Source organism: Malus domestica, chromosome 13 (assembly GCF_042453785.1).
Source record: "Malus domestica chromosome 13, GDT2T_hap1".
NCBI classification, from domain to species: Eukaryota; Viridiplantae; Streptophyta; class Magnoliopsida; order Rosales; family Rosaceae; genus Malus; species Malus domestica.
This window is the reverse complement of record NC_091673.1, coordinates 212,274-233,525: the sequence shown is the minus strand read 5'-3', so window position 1 is coordinate 233,525 and position 21,252 is coordinate 212,274. Positions and strand designations below refer to the sequence as shown.

Sequence of the window (21,252 nt, the reverse complement as noted above, 5' to 3'; positions counted from 1 at the left end):
GTCTTTTTTTTTCTTTTTCTAGAACTAACGATATTATCTACAATAAGAGGAGGGGTTGGGCTGCTGGGTTAAGCTCCGCAATGGATTGGTAATAATGTGGTTCAAATTTGTCTTTAGCGAGATTTCAACCTAAGACATTTTACTTACAAATAAAGAAGAATACTAACACATTTTTATATTATTGACTAGAGACGTTACATGACCGCCGTCCGTAACGTGCAAGTCCTCCTTAATTAAACCCAAAAAACAAAGCCACAATAAATCATGTGGGTCAACTCGGGCAGGTAAGTTTATCACTTGAGCACTCTCATTGCACATGGCCCAAGTTGAAGTCCAAGCCCAAATGAGAAATTAAAAATAAAAGCGACAGAAGAGAGCAGAGGGAGAGCGCGATCAGCATTCAGCAACGTCTCCATTGTCATCCAAAGGCTTCTTCTTTAGGTGAGGCACCGACCACCCAATCATCTCCTCCTCCTCCCTTCATCTTTTAATTTTATCTTTAATTATTAAATTCATGTTTTGATATCGACAATGAATCTACGTATTAAGTTGTCTGAAAAGGTTGATGAGATGGATTTCATCTGTTTTGTTGTATCATTATTTTAAGCGTAAGAATCTGTTCATGTTTAGTTTAAATCAGTGATGCTTAATTGCTTTTATAAACTTGGTGATTCTGCTGTATATGTGAATTGGGTGGCTTAAATTTCTCTTCATTTCATGCAATTGTGGCAGCAATTTGATTTGTGTTCCTGATGCATGCTCTTTTTTCCCCTCCTCCTTTCTGTTCCTGAGCGATTAGGGGATGATTTACAAACCCAGGATGATGTTAAACAATTCCAGTCTACCTTGAATTGGGTTTGGTTGATAACTTGATATTCAATTGCTTAAACATCTATCTGAAATAATTCTGCAACCTTTTTCTCCCTGTGCGTGTTTCTGTCTGCCTGTGAGAGAAATTTCATAATTTTTGTAGGAATACGCATACGTTTTTCTTTTTGTTCGTTTGCAGTAATGTTCCGTTCTTTGTCTTCTTAAGGTCGAAATATCAAGAAGGAAATTCTTCTTTGTATATAAAAGATTTACCAAAAGAGAAAAGATTTTGCATCAGTTACCCAATTCACAGTAGGTCTTGTTTTTCGGACTGCCAAACATTGCTATTTTGGAACTTTCATTTCTGACAGTCCATACACTTAAAATAGCAATTTATACACAGTGGTTGTTTTGGTAATGGGCACTTTATAAGTAAAGTTATTTAAATATTTGGTAACCATATAAAATTCTCGTACTCTCCCTCTTGCTAATGGCTTCTGTTTATGGCCTTTTACTTCCATACTTACTCTCTCTCGTTTGATTAATCAGTTGAATTAAGTACGTCAAGGTGCTGTCTGGCTACCCCTACTTGATAGTAAAATCTGTCTCATACCTGAGTAGTGAGAAGTTTGTTTGTTGCAATTAATGGCAAACCGGCCCCAGTCGCTTTCATTAAATGTTCAATTCGGAGGTCCAAGCGTTTCAGCACCAAGTGTCGCTGGAGCTCAAGCAAACAAAGATCGTAAAATGGCATCCGCAGAGCACTTGGTGCTTGACCTGAGTAATCCTGATCTTCGAGAAAACGCACTTCTTGAACTTTCAAAGGTAACTTTTGCAAATTTTGATTGGTCACTTCCTATATTAAGAATGAAGCATTGAGTCTGAGGCTTGTAATTTTGGATGTAACTGACTGTTATTTATGTAATTTCGTTGTTTTCTTCTCATTTTTATAACTAACAAGAGGAAGAAAAGTGAATTTGTTTCCTGTAGCGAGAAACTGGATTCGGAAGCTTGACAGTTGCATCATTATAAGTGGGCATTCAAAAGTTTACCCTTTTTTTTATTAAATAGGACCCATAAACGACTCGGAGCATCTTGATTGATACATATGCTATATGCTTTACATGTTATATGTTTATGATCATGGGGAAGCTTGCGTAGGTTTTTACAGCAGATTTTATAGTTGAATATTTGTGCCCGTGACTTTCCTTTAGGTGGTTGTGCAGTTTATATTACAACATTGATATGCTGCCCTATAAAATCTGTGTGCCTTTGGTTTCATTTTTTAGAACAAGGAATTATTTCAAGATTTGGCTCCTTTCGTGTGGAATTCTTTTGGTACTATTGCTGCACTCATCCAGGTACTTTTGTTTCTTTCTGTTCATACTTTTAGAAGAGAGAATTATTTCAAGATTTGGCTCCTTTATTGTGGAATTCTTTTGGTACTATTGCTGCACTTTTACAGGTATGTTGTATTGTTGCTTAAGTTGGTAGCTTGGGATAAGTCCCACATGTATTACATCTGATGTATGCTTGTCATATATTTATTGTCCATCTCACTTTTTCAACTCGGTTGAACGAAGTTCGTTAGCAGTTTTCACTCGTTGCTGACTCTCTTTGTTGCTTTTCTTTACCTATTCTGATCACAACTGTTGAATTGTTTAATGTTTACATTTCTTTAAATTTAGAGTGAGATTTTCATATGTTAAGGTTTGTTGACATTCCATTTTTGATGGATGCTTGTTGGAGCTATTCCCTGATGTTGGTTTCTTTTTTATTTGCAGGAGATAGTTTCAATATACCCTGTCCTATCACCACCAAATCTGACTCCGGCACAATCCAATCGAGTTTGCAATGCTCTTGCTCTTCTCCAGGTCACATGATTTCCTGTTTCAAGTATCAAATTTATGTTATATACGTATATTTTTTTTTTATATATACTTATGATTTTGTAATTCATCCGTATGAGAAGCACCTTCTGACTCCCCTTTTATGGTTTCTTTTAAACTAACTTAGGGACTGAATTTTAAGCTTGAGTAAATGAATTATGTACAAGGCCCATATTTACAATAAAAAATTTGAAAAGCCCATATTTTTGTCAATCAAAATCAGACGGTAGTCGTTGTTATCTTTTGAAATCTGGATTTGATGATTATGCTACTAGTTTTCTTTTCTTTACCATTTATGTTGCTTAGATTCAAAGATCAATTCTGTGTTTCTCAGTAACTGATATTCGATTCTTCATTTCTCACTATAATTCTATTAATATTGTGTTACGTTTTGTTACGTTTTGTATTTTCTTGCAGTGTGTAGCTTCACACCCAGATACAAGAATGTTGTTCCTTAATGGTAATTTGTCCTTTTATCTTTTATAGTATGTAAAGTTATCCTACCTGTTGTAGACTTGTAGTATGATGCTATATAGCTTATATTTCTGGTTTGGTTTTGTTTAAATAAATTAAGCTATATTTCCTTTAAGGCTCAAATGTATTCAACCGTATCAAGACAATCAATTATGCATTGTCCAATTGTTTATTAATGTATGCCACGAAACATTAACTGTTATTTTCTCTATGACATCTCCATTATAATGTTTTCGCAAGCTAAAAAATGGAAGTTCTTAATTCTTATGGTCTTGAAGTTTTTTTTTTCTTTCAGAAAGTTCATGTCTATGTAGAAAACATCAGCATATTAAAAAGTTTGATTTATTCTCGTGAAACATGGATATGGAAATGCAGTGTAAGACAGCATAACACTGATTAAAATAATTCTAACCTAGATATAATATGGTACTGTACACATATATTTGTATAAAAGTTGAATTTGTGGTGGCAATCATCTTGATGCATTGATTTCAGGTTGGATATTAACTCCCTTGTTTTCTCTTATAGTATTGTTGTAAGAGTTTACCCTCTGATTATGTTACGGTTACTTGTTATAAGGGTTTCTTGACATTGTATTAGCTATTAGGTACTTAATCGCTGACTTAGCCCCCAAATATTTAGGGAGTGTCAAGTCCTTTCACTGGCATTTCTTTGTCTTTGTTTTCGATTTCTTTTGGGAAATAATGTCTTTCCCCATGTCTTTGGATGCTTAAGTATGCATTTCATGATTAAGTTGTTATGTTTTATCATGCTTTTTTTCATGTAACTCTCCTTGTGTGCATTGCTTAAGAATAGGAATATTTCTGCAGATGCTAATAATTGCATTAACTTATTCAGCTCTAAATTATTATTCCCGTTCAACTTTTCTCTGTTGCCTTGCAGCTCATATACCTTTATATCTGTATCCTTTTCTCAATACAACAAGCAAGGCAAGACCATTTGAGTACTTAAGGCTTACTAGTTTAGGAGTCATTGGTGCCCTGGTGAAGGTACTTTTTATGGGATAACTTCTCTTGACCATTTCCTTTGTTTGTGCTATAACCTTGAGTTCTCTAATGAATCTTTAATTCAGGCAAGGGAATATCTGAGTCCCTGTCATACTATTGTTGCACCCACATTCTCCGCCCCTCCTCTTGCACAGAGGCATGCTCAGATACAAGAAATGGATATTCGCTCTAATTTTTATTCACCAGCCTCTTATGATCATATTGTTTTTATATTGTTCTTTTTCCAGGTTGATGATACAGAAGTTATTAGTTTCCTTCTATCAACAGAAATAATTCCACTGTGCCTTCGCACTATGGAATTGGGTAGTGAACTCTCAAAAACAGTTGAGTGTCCTGATTATTTCATTAAAGTTTCTCTTTGGAATGCTTTCTATCTGATACCTAATTTTTTGTAGAAGAACTATATTCCTAAAGGATGTCATTTTACTTTTAGAAGGCCCCTCTCTCTGATGCACGGGGATGGTTTAAAAGTTCTTAGTTATCTGACAAAGGATCTTGTTATGGCAGGTTGCCACATTTATAGTTCAAAAGATTCTGTTGGATGATATGGGATTGGACTATATTTGTACTACAGCAGAGCGGTTTTTTGCTGTAGGTCGAGTTTTGGGGACCATGGTTGCAGCACTGGCTGATCAACCCTCCTCACGCCTTTTGAAACACATCATCCGATGCTATCTTCGATTGTCAGATAATCCAAGGTTTGGTTATGCTATCTTCGGTATAATTATTTGATTCTTTTCCACAGCTTTGGCTTTTTCTCTTTCATTGGGTTGGGTTCATATTTTCATTAGTACACTAAATTTGTTCTTTGGTCTTTTATTGTGCAGGGCTTGTGATGCTTTAAGAAGTTGCCTTCCAGATGTGTTACGAGATGCTAGCTTTAACAATTTCCTTTGTGTAAGTATCTCAGCTGTTTATTCGTGTTGTTTCCTCATAAAATAATCCTGGGATTCATAATCCCTAGCATGAGCTTTATTAGTAATAGTGTCCCGTTTGAGGTGTTTAGTGTCCTTAATTTCGCCGCCTGCTAGCCTCTGAATTTATGGTTTCAAACTAGCTTAATTCCGCCGCCTACTAGCCCCTGAATTTATGGTTTCAAACTAGCTAGGATGTTTGTTAATTTTGCTATGTCTGTTTTTGTTGATTTCATTTTGTTTCTTGTATTATGCATGCATACAGGAAGATCCAACTACTAGAAGGTGGCTGCAACAACTGCTGCAGAACGTTGGAGTGAGCCGGATTCCTGCACTGCAGGCTGGGGGAGGATTTGATCACATGATGGTGAATTGAATGGAGAAGCGTACTTTCTTTTGAAGACCGGCACCTGTTGTATTGATGGAGATGTTGAGAGCAGAGACGTTGTCCTATTAACTTATAAATGTTCATCTTATTCTTCTTGTTGCTAAATGACATAAACATAACTAGTTTTTCTTTCCTTGTAGTTAGTTCTCTATATTCTATATATATTTGTTTTTAGGGTTTTGATGTAGATTCTACATAGCTCTATTGTTATAGTTAAATTATGAAATTGCAGTACTTTTGTTGCCTGTGCCTGTGCCTGTGCGCACTCTTATTGTGATGGTCTGTCTTCGCTTCCCCTTCCACCAAACCATAGTAGTGAGTGTTGTAACGGTCCAACCTCTTGCCAATTAAACCGGGGACCTAGCTCTAAAACATTTACTAATAATTACGTGCGTGTAACCTACAGACGTTTGTTAAGCTAGTTGACCTTGACTTGCACCCAAGTCGGGATTTTTCTATATGTAAATTAGAGTAGTTTAGACTATATGTAAATTGGACGTGTGAAACTTGTCTTGGAAAGCAGGGTAGGTGCGTGTTTTGTTCGTTTGGCTTGGGATCTGTCGAGCTAGCTGATGTTTATGGAGGCTGGAAAACTTTGTAGCAAGTCTCTTTTCGTAGTCGATAATTCACACGGAAAACTTTCTAGCAACTCTATTATTTATTGTTATAAGTCGAGTATAGCTGAAGGTAGTAGCGTCTTTAATTATTGAAGGGCATATAATATGCCAGACTGAGAGATCACACCCCACCCCCACCTTTCCACCTTTCCATCTTTATTTATTTATTTTTCTCCGTTGGCTGATCGATCCATCCATTCACTTTATATCTGATTATGCTAATTGAGAACTACAAACACATGCATTGTTTAATATAAATCCTACAATTTTCTAGCTAGCTTGGTCCAACTGATGAGAACTAGATCCATATATTACTTGCTTTATTATTATTTGCCCCAATCAAAACCACATGGATACTTTATTTAATCACTCTCTGCAAGTATTCATCTTTCTTTATTCGATTTTGTAAGAGTTGTTGTTACTTTAAAATGCATTATTCTCGAGCGCAAGGAGAAATGAAAAATAAGTGCACGATAGACCTTTTTTTTTTAATGGTTGTCAGATGACTTGTGACTAATTAGGACGAGATATCCACTCGACATCAGTCCACCTTTAGCAAACATAACAACATATATGGCATGGCAGACCAGGCAAACTACGTAGATAACTATAAATAATAAACTATATGTAATTAAGCTACAAATGGCAAATTGGCAATGGCAGGCCGGGCAAATTGGTAGTTTGCTTGGGAACTGGATCCTCTCCTGAGATCAGGATGGGGATTCTCATGAGCAGCACATCCAGAGTGTTTTTTAATATATGAATTTATAATAATAAAATATATAACATTATGCTTACGAGTCTGTAACTTAATTAAGAAGACGATCGATATTCATAAGAAATCTAATTTATGAAATAATTTAACCATAACCTATTGCTTTTTTGCATGACCATTGAGTCATTGACTCCCCTTCTATTTCCTTTTCTGTATGAGTTTGTTTTGTGTCTATGGAGTGGAACATGATCGATCCATATATGCCTGCATATAGTGGAAAGTGGAAACTACCTTTTCAATTACTTTTTGCTGCACCCAGTCTCTCCTATTGTACACCTCGATCCATCAATCTCCTAACAAATATTTATAGTAAAATTAAGAAAGAGGCAACAAGGTTAGCCCAATTCCTTAATTTAGATGGAGTTATGGAGAACAGCTAACGTGCGTGCATGCATGCATGCATGCATTTTTTAGACCAACGAGGTCACCACATACGGATGAGTATATAGATACGTGTTCAATGAAATGATGAATGCATGCATGCATGCATATATATATATATATATATGTACGCATAAAACATTTGTCATAATTACCTTGTACCCATCGGATGACCTAATATGTAACCTACAGGAAACAGGTCATTCATTTCTTTCTACCACTCGACTCGACTCGACCTTCCATATTCCCAAAAATAAATTAATTAATGATACGCTGCTGGGGTATTGGGCCCAACTCACCCAAAATTAAATTAATTAATGCTTGCTTAGTCTGATTATTCGCATTTGGTTGGTACGTCGGTTGGTTTCGGCTTTTCCATGCATCCGGGTATTTTCTTCTGGTTGGCTGCCGTTCGGTTGGCTGTCATATCATACGAATGAATTATGAGGTATATATGATCCGTAATTAATTATGTTAAAAGTTTGACCAGGCTGTCATATCATACGAATGAGTTATGAGGTATATATATGATCAGTAATTAATTATGTCAAAAGTTTGACCACAAACCTCACCCACACGCAATATCTTGACAAGATAATCTGATTAATTACGTCTGAAGCAGTGTTGTTGTACTCGTGAGAAGGCTCGCAGCAGACTAATCGATGTTAAAAGAGGACACGTACTCTACAAACAAACAAGAAGAAAAATTCAAACGCTCATTTATTCGATCAAATCTTAATTTCTTCTTGGACGGTTCATTATTCTCTTTATTAATTTATATATTATTTGTAGTTGATCCAAATTTATGGTTCTTCACATGGCTTCGTGTTCCATTAGATTCGAATCATCGATATTACAGCTTCAGCCACCAATTTTTTCAAACATCCATCCATCCATCTCACTCTTTTCTTTTGGCACAATTAACCATTTGTCTTTAATTACCCCAAAATTTTACGTTTGACAAAAAACGAATATGTTAATTAATTAACATATATGTACCAAAATTCTATTTTTTACATTAATTTCAACTGTCCAACTACATTATTTTCTCATCATCAAAGGGCACAGCAAAAATGTGGCTGGACCACCAAAGATATATAATTCTTGTTCATTTGTAAGTATTAAGGTTGTAGTTGGGTTTGCTTTGAAAAACAATTGTCTAGTGGCTACCAACGGTGTCATTTTAGGAGGAGGATTCTCTACCCTCATATTCACATTCCCTTACATCCCCTCATCTCACATACTACATTTTGTCTTATTATCTCTATAAAAAAATAAATATAAAATGTTGATGTGACTTAATCGTGACCGTTCAAATATGAGATGATGGATGGGTGGAGAGATTAGAAGGGTAGAGAATCTTGATCCGTCATTTTATATCTTTAACTTTGAAGTTTCTACACTATCTTTGGAGTACCTTGCATTTCATATCATCTCGTTTGATAATCATTTTGTTTTTAATTTTTACTTTTTTGTTGCAGTTTTTACAATTTTATTGAAAATAAAGGAAAGAAATTAACAGAATTTCTCCCAATAAGGGGTTATATATCTTTCGGACTCTATATGAGGCTATATATTTTATTTATGTAGTAATTTGATTGCGCGGTAAATTTATTTTTGTCTTAACTTTTATTAACTTGAATTTTTAATGTGTTATATCTGAAATTTTAGTTTATGAACTTTTTAACCTAAAAAAAATTCAAATTATGACAAAGTTAAATTTCATCACTTATGCACTGTTGTAGGCTTTCTTATCTCAATCTCATCTGTTGGTTTGTTTCTTTGAAATCAGACAATATAAGATTTCATTTCATAACAACCATTGGATTTGATTATGTTATCTCAATCTCATCCGTTGGTTTATTTCTCTGATTGACACATTCTCCGAAATCAAACAAAATTTTCATTTCATAACAACCATTGGATTTGATAATCTTATCACAATTTAGTTATGTTATTTGTTATATTTTTGGTTTAGGTCTCCAAACTACCAATGTTAAATTTCATCATTTCTTATGATTTTTTTCAATCTAGAAAATTAAACACAAAGCACAACATTTTTTTCTAATCAATCGCACAAAAAATGGTTGTTGTTTGTATATGTTTTCTTAATTGAACAAACAATTGAAAATAAACCCTTTAAATCATGTCTTGGAATTAAAAATGAGGCTCACCTATTTCTAAACTAAAAAAAAAAAAAAAACCCAAGATTGGGCCCTCACTTTGGTGTGGGTCCCCTACTTTTTGGGACTAGATGTAATCTAACTTTTTGTTACCTAATGATTCAAATTGCTAGCCCATGTGGTGGATGTAGTCATATTTTTCAACCTATTGGGGATGAAAATTTTCATTTAGAGCTACAAATGTGGTAGCCTCAAAGAAAATAAAGCCTCCATTGAAGATGCTCTTACGCAGTCATGACATGAGGATCTATCTAATCTAAAGAAATGATAAGAAGACTCTAAAAAATGAGATTCTTTTCGTGCTAGTATTATAAAATATTGTTAAAAAAAGAATGAGGTAGTGGTGATGAGAGGGGGAGGCGGGAAGGAGGACAGTACAAAGTGCATTACACGGTTACACCTTACGCAGTCATGACATGAGGATCTATCTAATCTATTGGTAATGTTTTCCCGCCTGCCGACGAGTGCCGGCTCTTTCTTCTTTTCAAGTTGGAACGAAAAAGTTGTGAGGCTGTCTCCTTCTGTGTGTTGACGTGCCCTAATCACATGCTCTCACTCCCTTGTTAACATCAGACCTCGTTGCCTCTTCGCCCTCCAATCCCTGTCCACATCCAAATCTAAAAGTGTAGCAATTTATTTGGTTTGAAAGGGACTATTTAGATCTTGAAAAAAACCCGGACCAACCCCAAGGGCCCCAACCCAACCCAAAACTACTTTCTTTTGTGCATCGGAGGAGGAGGCGCAGGACCCACCTTCTATTTTAACCTCTCCTCAAAATTGCGTATTCAATCCATTATTTTAAGGTCAAGCTATTCGATTCCAATAGCCCAACCATTCCATGCTTTTTTCTTTCTAATTTTTCACTTTTTTTTTTCCTTCTTTTCTATTTTCCCTTTTTAAGTTTTAACATGTTATGTTAGCTAATTTAGTGGTATAAGATTTAATTCGCTTCATATTCATGCTTGGGTATGTACAAAAACAATTATTTATGAAATATTAGTGTTAACATTTTCATCAAAAATTTCCACTAAAATTCCTATAAAAGTGAAATCTTAAACTCTAAACCAATGACAATTGTAGACAGTTATGTAATTAATCATATTTTTCCATCACTATACTTACAAACATGAAAAATAAACAAAATCCCATTCTCGCAACAACCGATTCACGCTTCCGTTAGTAAACCCATAATTTGAACAAACAAAAAAAAAACCCTTTAAATATTAGCACAAATTGGAATTCAAATTACAAATTTAGATATGAATCTTCTTCATATCATTTGTTTGATACGTGAATCTTCGGTTTTGGATTTCGTCTCCATTGTACCAATTGAAAGGGCCAACACCGTCAATTCACCTCCAATTCCCCAAACCGTTAATATCTTGGTTTTAAAGTCGGTTGGTGCCGTGCCAAAGCCCCGAATAAAAATAAAATTTTAATACCATAAAAAATTCAAATTTAAAAAAATTCCGATTTTTCTTTTATCGTGGATTCATGTGGAGCAGTGAAAAAAAGAGCCAAAAAAGCTGCGTCCTCTCCACACACCTTTGCATTTTTCTCTTCTCATTTTCTCACAATCCAAACACATACTGTCAGATTCACGTTCAACATTTTGATTGTTTTTCACAAGCGCCCCCCCCCCCCCCCAAAAAAAAACCCAATTATTAGGGTTTTTCCTGAAAGGAATCTGTCTTCCTCCTCACGTTCTCTCAACTTTCCTCGTCAAAGGTTAGAGCTTTTGCCTTGAACTTTTGGGCTGAGCTCTGAGTTTCTGACCACATTTTTAGGGTATTCGTGATTGATCGGAGGATTTGAGTCGAATTCCGAAGTGGGTTCCACTTTTTGTTCGAGGTAAGTGGATCAGTTCGAGTTTGAGTAATTCTGTGTGTTTTAAACTTGAATTTGGTGGTTACTTTCTGAGTAGATGAATGAAGTAAATAAAAGGGTAATCTGAGTTTCCTGGTATGTTAAGTTTGGCTTCTTTGTGTTGAAATTTGAAAACTTGAACTCATCGAGTTGACTAGACTGAGTCAAGACAATTTATTGCGAGTCGACCATACTTTGTTGTTTTATTCAATTTCTTAGCAACCAGACAGTGCATGGAAGAAAAGATCTGTTTCTCCTAAACGGCATTGCTCTAAAGATTATTCAAGAAGCAGTTCTCTATTTACAAACTGTTGAAAGATGAGATTGATTTAGGTTTCTTCAGATAAACTTTGCTTAGATTAATTTTCTGGAGATTTGGTACCAGTATCAGTTTGAGATTCTTTAAGGATCATACCAAGCATCATTTGGCGTTGAACATTTGATTGGTGGCTGACAAGAGAAAATTAGTGTGGTCTGTATCTTGGATTATGGTCCCCGCCACTGAGATTGTTGGATAAGTCATCTCGTGGGACCTTGCTAAAATTCGATATGCCTATTTTCTTTGTTGGAAAAGTAAGTCTTTTGATCTCAGTTTTATTTGGTTTTCGATCTTGAAGGTTGCAGAAACTCTATAGAGGAAATGTCGCAGAAAACCAGGGCCCCACCTTCCTTCCAGTCAATCAAATCATTGCCCGGAGATTTTAGGTTCTCAGGTCTACCAGCTTCTGATCGATTTGGAAAATCTGATGATGGGAATTTGGGAAATAGCAATGTCATCTCCTCGAGTATTCCAGAAAATGGTGGTTTTGAGGGAGTTGAGGGTAGTATTGGGCCTCTTGGCGACATGGAACAGGTAGACGATTCACCATATGGCAGGAACACAATCTCCATCGAAGACAGCCCCCCAAGGGGTGATGAAGACTTGGATTCTGTTGCTCCATCTATGCCTTCAATAGCTTCATCCCGTAGGGAACATAGGTGGGGTGACACCAATCCTTATGCTGTGAAGAAGGTATTTAGTCATGCACTTGAAATTTTAGCTAAATTTGCTTCTTGGTAGAATGAAAGGAAAAGAACCTTGACTTTCTTGCTTACATGCTGCAAAATCAGGGGTTTTATTTGCCCCTTTGCTTTTGTTAGCTTGCATATACTTTTTTTCATAGATATTCATATAATCATCTATGCATACGCACAATCAATGTAGATGCACGTGTGCTGTATTATTATACATGTGTCCTTTAGTTCCATGTTGATTGTCAGTTACATATAGGAATTTTGTGGTGTGTGCCTCAAGGTGTGAGAACAAACTAGTATCCCATTTGCAGCAGGGGGAATTGTTATATTATAAAATCTCTAGGGTTGTTATCTTCTGGCCTGTGCCTTGCAGAAATTAATGCTCTACGAAATGGGTGATTCACTTGTAATTCTTTTTTCATATTTCTCTATCTCCATGAAAGCATATGTAATTCTATTCTTAACCTGCTGACAGCAGATATGGCCATGGGATTATAAAAAGTTAGCTGTAGTTATTTTATAATGGTTTGAGTTGATCTTGATAACTTATTATGGTTGTATTAGTACTTCTTACACGTTAGAATTATTGTTTCAGAAGCTTCAATCTTGGTTCCAACTTCCAAACCGTAATTGGGAACTGGGGAGAATATTGTCTACCTCAGGCGCTGAATCTGTTATATCACTTCCTAACGATAAAGTAAGACACCTTTTGAAAACCATGGAAGTATGATGTGATACTAGTTTGATTTTTGAGTTAATTTCATTTTTTTATTCATGTGTAGGTTGTAACGGTAAAAACTGAAGATTTGGTTTCAGCTAATCCAGATATCCTTGATGGTGTGGATGATCTCATGCAACTTAGTTACCTAAATGAGCCATCAGTGTTGTACAATCTTCAGTATAGATACAATCAGGATATGATTTATGTAAGTGTTTATATTGTATTTGTCTACTTTGAAATCTACTTCCGAGTTTTCTTTCGTTTAATAAATGCTTTTGTGGGTATAATTGTCTATCTCAGACAAAAGCGGGACCGGTGTTGGTTGCTGTCAATCCCTTTAAGAGAGTTTCTTTATATGGGAATGAATACATTGAAGCATACAAGCGTAAAGCAGTTGAAAGTCCACATGTGTATGCCATTGCAGACACAGCCATTCGGGAAATGGTTAGAGGTGGATTTACTTATTCACAATTTATATGATGGAATTTTCAGCAGTTCATACCATATTAGCTTAGTGTCATTAATTTGTAGATTCTAACCTACTCCTATTTTTCTTCCAGATGAAGTAAATCAGTCTATAATTATAAGGTCAGTAAAGTGTGACATTTTCTTTTCTGTATTCAATTGTTCCAGTTAACATTTTATTTTAAATGAGTCAGTTATATAATTGTAGCCTTTTGTTCCTTGAGTGAATTTGATCGAAACTACATGATTGCTGCACCACAATTAAGGACACTGATCATAAGAAAAGATGTATAGTTATGAAAGCACTCCAACAGACATACAAAATAACACAAAAAAATAAGAGAGTAAGAAGAATAGAAGTGTCGAATGAAGCAGATAGTTCAAGCACAGCCTTTTATTCTTGCAGAATAATAAATCTTCTAAATTAAAGCATTCCTCATTTTGCTTAGGAGTATAAAAGAACCTTTTGTTAAGAAATCAACTCTTATTCCTTTAAGTAATATCATTTGTAACTTTCATGATGTAGCACCTGAGATATATGATGTTATTTCAGCGTCCCTAATGAATGCTTTATCTCCATATTGGATATGTATTTAATTTGTGTATAGAATTAGCCTCAGTGACACCCAAACATCTATTTTTCATGTCCATACAGTGGGGAAAGTGGAGCAGGAAAAACTGAAACTGCGAAGATAGCAATGCAATATTTGGCTGCACTTGGAGGTGGAAGTGGAATAGAGCATGAAATTTTGAAAACTAACCCGATACTGGAAGCCTTTGGTAATGCGAAAACATTGAGAAATGACAACTCAAGTCGCTTTGTAAGCTCTCAGTTTTCACATGAATGCTCTTTCTTTAGGTTCATTTCTTTCTACTTATTAAATTAAGAAAAAGGAACCAGTTTCCAGTCTGGCCATGGTGCAGAGGACAAACCTCCACGCCATGGCTGTGGCCGGTGCAGCTGGGAGAGAGAAGTGGGAGGAGGAGGAGAGGCAGGGAGAGGGGGATGAGGAGGAGAGATGGGGAGAAGGGACAAGGCTGGAAAAGCGGGAATACAGATTGTGGAGTATATTTAATTACCCTTCATGTAGCAATACTGATTACTATGAGAAAATATGTTGCAGGGAAAATTGATTGAAATCCACTTTAGTGAAACTGGAAAAATTTCTGGTGCCAATATTCAAACTTGTAAGTTCAGTCCTCCCAAGTTTCCTCAGCGAATTCTATTTACATATGTGTTTCTTTTTTTAAAACCATATTTAGACTGACCTTTTATTGTGTCTGTTTCCCCTGTATGACATAGTTTTGCTTGAAAAGGTAATCATTTTTTACTCTGATCCTTGTTTGTAGCTTGTTTAATTTTTCATACAAGTCCATTGTCTAATTGAATTTTTTAACAGTCTAGAGTGGTCCAATGCACTGAAGGTGAAAGGTCCTATCATATATTTTATCAGCTTTGTGCTGGAGCTCCACCTGCTCTTAGAGGTTAATAATTCTGATTACCTTTTCTATTTTCTTCATATATCACTTAACAATATATAAGATACGTATTATATTTAGAGGCAATTTTGTATTAACTCATATCATCCATTATGTCTTCTTTTATAGTTTCAGAAAACTATATGGCTGATGACTCTCATACGTGCTTTGTATAGAATTGAGTCACAAAGCCCCCTCAACCCACACACTCATAATGTTTGCCTGTAACTAATTGGTGTATACGTATGTTTTGCATGTGTGTGCTGGCTTAAGAAAATTCCGTATATTGTTCCTTTGGTTGTATGTCACAGAGATGCTGAACTTGAAGAGTGCAGATGAGTACCAATATCTGAAGCAAAGCAATTGTTATTCCATTTCTGGGGTTAATGATGCTGAAGAATTCAGTGTGGTGAAGGTACTCTTTCCTATTTTATGCAGCACACACCTATCTGTAGTCTAGGTATCTATTTCGCCTTTTAACCATTTTGAAATATCATGTGCATGTGAACTCACGATGAATCTTACCATTTTCAGGAAGCTCTAGATGTTGTCCATATAAACAAAGAAGACCAGCAAGGTGTATTTGCAATGCTTGCTGCAGTTTTGTGGCTGGGAAACATCTCATTTAGTGTGATTGATAATGAAAATCATGTTGAACCTGTAGAAGATGAAGGTAACAATCTTCGAGAGGATAGAATGAACGAAAATAGGGGAGTGATATTAACCTTCTCACTTACCTTCTCATTTCAACATTCTCACTTCTACACATGCCACGTGTATTCCACTAGCATGCAAAACTAAAAATTTTAATTTTTTTTTTTTGTTGACAAACTAAAATTTATTTATACTAACAAAAGAATAAAAGTAGTGAGATTTTAATATAATTTTAGTTTTGAGTTCTATTGGAGTACACGTGGCATGATGAGAAGTCAGAAGGTTGAAATAAGAAGGTAAGTGAGAAGGTTGCTAAAATTTCTTAGGACAATATATAGCTTAGCTGAGTGTAATACTTGTGTTGGCATCGTATCAATGCTTCGTGCTGTAATTTTCATTTTAAAGGATTTGAAGTTCTTCCACAAAAAGAAGGGACCTCCTTTTTTGAGACAGATTTCCTTGAAGTTTTGTGATTTGTTGATTCCTTTTGAAAGAGGAGATTTTTGTTTTTCAATTTTCATAATGAGAACTATTTGAGCGGGTTTTTTTTTGGAGGGGGGGGGTTGTAAATATGGCTCTTGTTGTGATTTATTTTCTTGCTGACTATATAGTTCACTTTGTCTTTGTTTTCATTGGTTAAATGAGTTTAATGATTCAAGTTTCATTTTCAGGTTTGTTCAATGTCGCAAAATTGATTGGATGTGGTGTAGATGAGCTTAAGCTTGCTTTATCAACTCGAAATATGAGAGTTGGTATTGACAGTATTGTCCAAAAGCTAACGCTATCACAGGTAAGAAATCTTTCAGAGAGTTAATAGTTGTCTTGGGTTGTATAAATAAAAAAGATACAAAAATGAATCTCTTTCTCTCAGATCACTTGTACAAAAGAATTCAGATGATTAGTATTTGGTTCTGTAACGACCAGGCGGGTTCCATTAATTGTTGACTAAACTATACCAAGCATACTGATATGATTTTCATGTCCTCCATTAAATTCTCTTGCATTTTTCAGGCCATCGACACAAGAGATGCTTTGGCAAAGTCAATTTATGCATGTCTGTTTGAGTGGCTGGTTGAACAAATTAACAAATCACTTGCAGTAGGAAAACGGCGTACTGGCAGATCTATCAGCATTCTTGATATCTATGGTTTTGAATCATTTGATGTATGTTTTCTTTATGCTTTAATCGGATCTCTGTTTGTGTATTACATTTTTTTAACTGAACATTTGTTTTTTTTTTTTTTTAATCCTGTAGAGAAATAGTTTTGAACAGTTCTGCATTAATTATGCAAATGAGAGATTGCAACAACACTTCAATCGTCACTTATTCAAGTTAGAGCAGGATGTAAGTATCCCATTCATTTTTAATACTATAACTACAATAATGACTTGTTGATTCCTTGCTTTCTCTGTTCCACAGGGTTTCATTGAGTTCTAGTTAGATATTTATTGTGTCCATAGATTAGACTAGAAAACCATTCGCACTGCACAGCCTGTTTAAAAGCAACCATGCCATCACAATTATATTTCTCATTTTAGTTCATCAGTAATAATTTAAAGCCAAAATAATTAAAACCCATGATAAGTACATCATGCTTGCCCTGTGAATCAAATTCTTAAATGATTCTTAATTTATTGGTACGTTTATGCTTGGATTGAATTAATCGAACGAAGAGTTTATTAGAGCAGAGCACATGCTTAATTTATTGACTAGCTATTATTTATTCTTTTCAGGAATACATCCAAGATGGAATTGATTGGACAAAAGTTGAATTTGAAGACAACCAAGATTGTCTTGGTCTTTTTGAAAAGGTACTGAGCTTATCCCTTTCCTTCCCTTTACAGTTGTCCCTTGTTTAAGTGATGATAACCAATGAAGTTAGTGATGCTTGGAACCCTTGAGCCAATTAGTATATGAGAACTAAATTTATAGTACGAGTGTCCCTGAACTTCTTGTGACATAAATGCAGAGGCCGTTGGGATTACTGTCCCTGTTAGATGAGGAGTCCACCTTCCCAAATGGTACTGATTTGACCTTTGCCAACAAGCTTAAGCAACATCTGAGTTCTAATTCTTGTTTCAAAGGAGAACGAGACAAATCGTTTGCTGTCAGTCATTATGCAGGAGAGGTACTCCTTTTGATTAATTGATTTTCAATTTTTTTATATTCTCATTAATTGTTAATGTACAATTATATTATATTTTATTTTCTTTATAATTTCTCCTGATTATATTAAAGCACAACTGGCATAAAGAAAATTGTCAATGTACATTTCCTTGCTTGATCAGATTTGAAAATTTCTGAACCGTAGCCAAGCCCAACCCTCCCCTTGGACCTAAATCGAGGATTGGGTGCTAACAATTCTTCTATACATTATCTCGTAGTACTGACAAAAAGAATAGAGAAAAAGCTTTTTATTCAACTTTTTCTTGCTTGCCTGACTGTTGATTGTTCCACCTGGTCTTCCACTCAGGTTTCATATGACACAACAGGATTTTTGGAGAAGAACAGGGACTTACTGCATTTAGATTCTATTCAGCTTCTTTCATCATGCTCATGCCACCTTCCTCAGATATTCGCATCTAGTATGCTTAATCGACCTGAGAAGCCTTTAGTTGGTCCCCTGTATAAAACAGGTGGCGGAGTAGACTCCCAGAAGCTGAGTGTTGCAACGAAATTTAAGGTATGTTGCTTTCCTGTTTTTAAGAACATGACTTTGAGTTCAACGAAGATTATAATTGTGATAAGATACAGAACTATCTGCTAACTGTGTTCTTTCAATTAACTTATTTGTGTTGGTATTTAGAGTCAATTGTTCCTATTGATGAAACGTCTAGAAAACACCACTCCACATTTCATACGTTGTATCAAGCCCAACAATCTTCAATCCCCTGGACTATATGAGCAAGGACTCGTACTGCAGCAGCTGAGATGTTGTGGAGTTCTAGAAGTGGTTCGCATATCAAGATCTGGCTTTCCTACCAGAATGTCACACCAGAAGTTTGCAAGAAGGTAACACAAGATATCTTTACTTCTGTTTCGTCTTTCAAATACCTTATACATGTCTCCAGTATCTTATCATTTTTGTTTGCTTCGCCATTGTTGAATGTTGCATCAGATATGGTTTTCTTCTGCTGGAGAATGTTGCATCGCAGGATCCACTTAGTGTTTCAGTAGCTATTCTTCACCAGTTCAACATATTACCAGAGATGTATCAAGTGGGCTATACAAAGTTGTTTTTCCGAACTGGACAGGTAAATTGATGTATTGCTTTTGAGGAAAGGAAAATGAATATGCTACCTGTTTTGGACAGTCAGACTAGTGCATCTGGGTAGAGATAAGACTATCGTGTGGCTATGCTTTTATCATGCCTAGGTTCCAACACTTTTATGCATATATTTTAATGTTTTCCACCGTTCAGATATTTTGATGTGTTTAAATCTATATACAAGATTATCTAAAAACCTGAGCTAAAGTCATTGGCCGTGTCAGCTGTTTGGAATATCTTTCGTACATGTTATTCTTTACTGATATCAAAGTGGTGTGGAAATTTGATGCAGATTGGGGTGCTTGAGGACACCAGAAACCGTACGCTCCATGGTATTTTACGTGTTCAAAGCTGCTTTAGAGGACACCAAGCCCGGTGTTACCTCAAGGAGCTGAGGAGAGGAATCACCACGCTTCAATCATGTACTAACCTGCTCATTGTTTATTTTGGTGAACTTTGTCAAATTTTGTCAAGAAGCATTTGGTTATTTATTGTAATTTACTTAATGCAGTCATAAGGGGACAGAAAACCAGGAAGGAGTACTCAATATTACTAGAGAGGCATAGAGCTGCTGTTGTCATACAAAAGCAGGTCAAAAGCAGGTTTGCAAGGAAGAAATTCAACAACATTTATGCTGCATCAATCGTGATACAATCAGGTGCAATAGCTTTGTTCCTCAATCTTGTTGAACTTGTGTCAACATGTTAAAGGTTAAGCAGTCCATACTACCCAACGTCTATATATTTGATAATTTTGTCTAAGTTTAAGCTATCTTTGCAGTTCTTCGTGGCTGGTTGGTCAGAAAATGCTCAGGAAGTATAGGATTGTTGAAGCCTGGAAGCATGAAGGTAGTCCTGTACACTTCTATCTATTCTAGCTTCCTTGTTACCTCATTATGGCCTTTGCACCTACATTTTAACGTTTGTATCTTTCAAATTATTGGTATTGCCCATCTGGTATGGATTTTATTTGCATGCTTTCCAGTGATGCAAAACTTTCATGTATAAATTGAGCCTCATAATGGCTTTCATCAGGTTCAATTACTGCTGTTTGGTGTGAGTGCCATAAATGTTGTTTGAGACTTTGTGGGTGTTTATGCAAGCACTTGCACCAGTTCGTACTATGTTTTCTATCTGATAACAATATTCTGCACGGAATCAGGCATATGTTTCATGGGAATAATTAACAGTTAAGAATCTCAAACAGGCTAACGAGTCAGATGAGGTTCTGGTAAAGGCATCTTTCCTTGCTGAACTACAGCGCCGCGTTCTTAAAGCTGAAGCTGCCTTGCGAGAGAAGGAAGAGGAGAATGACATCCTCCACCAACGTCTCCAACAGTATGAGAGCCGCTGGTCGGAATATGAGCTGAAAATGAAATCCATGGAAGAAGTGTGGCAGAAACAAATGAGATCCCTACAATCCAGCCTCTCAATTGCGAAGAAGAGCTTAGCCATTGATGATTCTGGGAGAAATTCTGATGCATCAGTGAATGCAAGTGATGACCGTGACCAGAGTTGGGATACAGGAAGTAACCATAGAGGCCAAGATAGCAATGGGGTGAGACCATTGAGTGCAGGTTTGAGCGTCATAAGCCGGTTAACTGAAGAATTTGATCAGAGGAGTCAAGTTTTTGGCGACGATGCCAAGTTCTTGGTGGAGGTAAAGTCTGGTAAAGTGGAAGCAAGTCTGAATCCAGACCAAGAGCTAAGAAGGTTGAAGCAGATGTTTGAGGCTTGGAAGAAGGATTACGGGGCAAGACTAAGGGAGACAAAGTTGATTATGCATAAGATTGGGAATGAAGAGGGGGGCAGTGCTGACAGGGTGAAAAAGAAGTGGTGGGGAAGGCGGAACAGCTCGAGGATAAATTAAGTAACAGAATTATTCTGTTGGAGATGGGCTAGCTGTGTTGTTTATGCTAAACCCCTTCCATTTTTATAGTTGAGGAATGTGGTTGCCGCATAGAAATTGTGACACAGAGTTTAGTTGTTGCAAGCGATTTGGTGCTTTGTTAATTTGTAGAGCAGAGCAGAGCTGAGCTGCTAGTTACTCCAGTATGTATGTATACGTTTTCTTATTTATAGTGCAAGTTCGATTCTCTACATTGATGAATGACTGAATGAAATCTTTGACATTACCAGAGTATATGGAATGTTGTTATTATTTAAAGGCAACAAAGTATGGGGGAGAGAGCGAGAGACTTCCCTGCTCTCGGAATGCCACCGGACCAATTGGGGGTGGCATTATGAGAGGTTAGGGGAGGGGAGCCCAATCTCCATCGTGCTCCTCTTCCTTACCAACAAACGTCACGTTTCCGCCGACAAGAAA

At 36.1% G+C, this 21,252-nt stretch overlaps 2 protein-coding genes across 6 annotated transcripts; both read left to right on the top strand.

The window, feature by feature from the left end:
• The first annotated feature begins 315 nt into the window (after positions 1–315).
• Positions 316–5,748, top strand: LOC103451444 (uncharacterized). Of its 4 annotated transcripts, none has more exons than XM_008390847.4 (10): positions 316–441; positions 1,360–1,635; positions 2,204–2,275; positions 2,595–2,684; positions 3,117–3,159; positions 4,077–4,183; positions 4,429–4,524; positions 4,709–4,899; positions 5,029–5,098; positions 5,381–5,748. In XM_008390847.4, exons 2-10 carry the CDS (start codon positions 1,456–1,458, stop codon positions 5,489–5,491), a joined length of 960 nt encoding a protein of 319 aa, XP_008389069.2. In that variant the 5' UTR covers positions 316–441; positions 1,360–1,455; the 3' UTR covers positions 5,492–5,748. The 4 variants fall into 4 exon arrangements, with proteins under 4 accessions (XP_008389069.2, XP_008389066.1, XP_070667008.1 ...); XM_008390844.4 differs by lacking the exon at positions 2,204–2,275 and adding an exon at positions 2,100–2,171; XM_070810907.1 differs by lacking the exon at positions 2,204–2,275 and adding an exon at positions 2,100–2,171 and having other exon boundaries at positions 4,267–4,524.
• Positions 5,749–10,967: 5,219 nt separating this feature from the next.
• On the top strand, positions 10,968–21,026 carry LOC103451443 (myosin-1). 2 transcript variants are annotated; one of them, XM_008390843.4, is made up of 24 exons: positions 10,968–11,310; positions 11,943–12,337; positions 12,935–13,036; positions 13,122–13,265; positions 13,361–13,511; positions 13,621–13,648; positions 14,181–14,346; positions 14,650–14,713; positions 14,829–14,842; positions 14,926–15,010; positions 15,316–15,419; positions 15,539–15,677; positions 16,330–16,448; positions 16,670–16,822; positions 16,914–17,003; positions 17,393–17,470; positions 17,629–17,787; positions 18,133–18,342; positions 18,466–18,671; positions 18,778–18,913; positions 19,220–19,349; positions 19,439–19,585; positions 19,708–19,775; positions 20,134–21,026. In XM_008390843.4, exons 2-24 carry the CDS (start codon positions 11,966–11,968, stop codon positions 20,794–20,796), a joined length of 3,528 nt encoding a protein of 1,175 aa, XP_008389065.2. In that variant the 5' UTR covers positions 10,968–11,310; positions 11,943–11,965; the 3' UTR covers positions 20,797–21,026. The 2 variants fall into 2 exon arrangements, with proteins under 2 accessions (XP_008389065.2, XP_070667007.1); XM_070810906.1 differs by lacking the exon at positions 10,968–11,310 and adding an exon at positions 11,775–11,797.
• Positions 21,027–21,252: the final 226 nt, after the last annotated feature.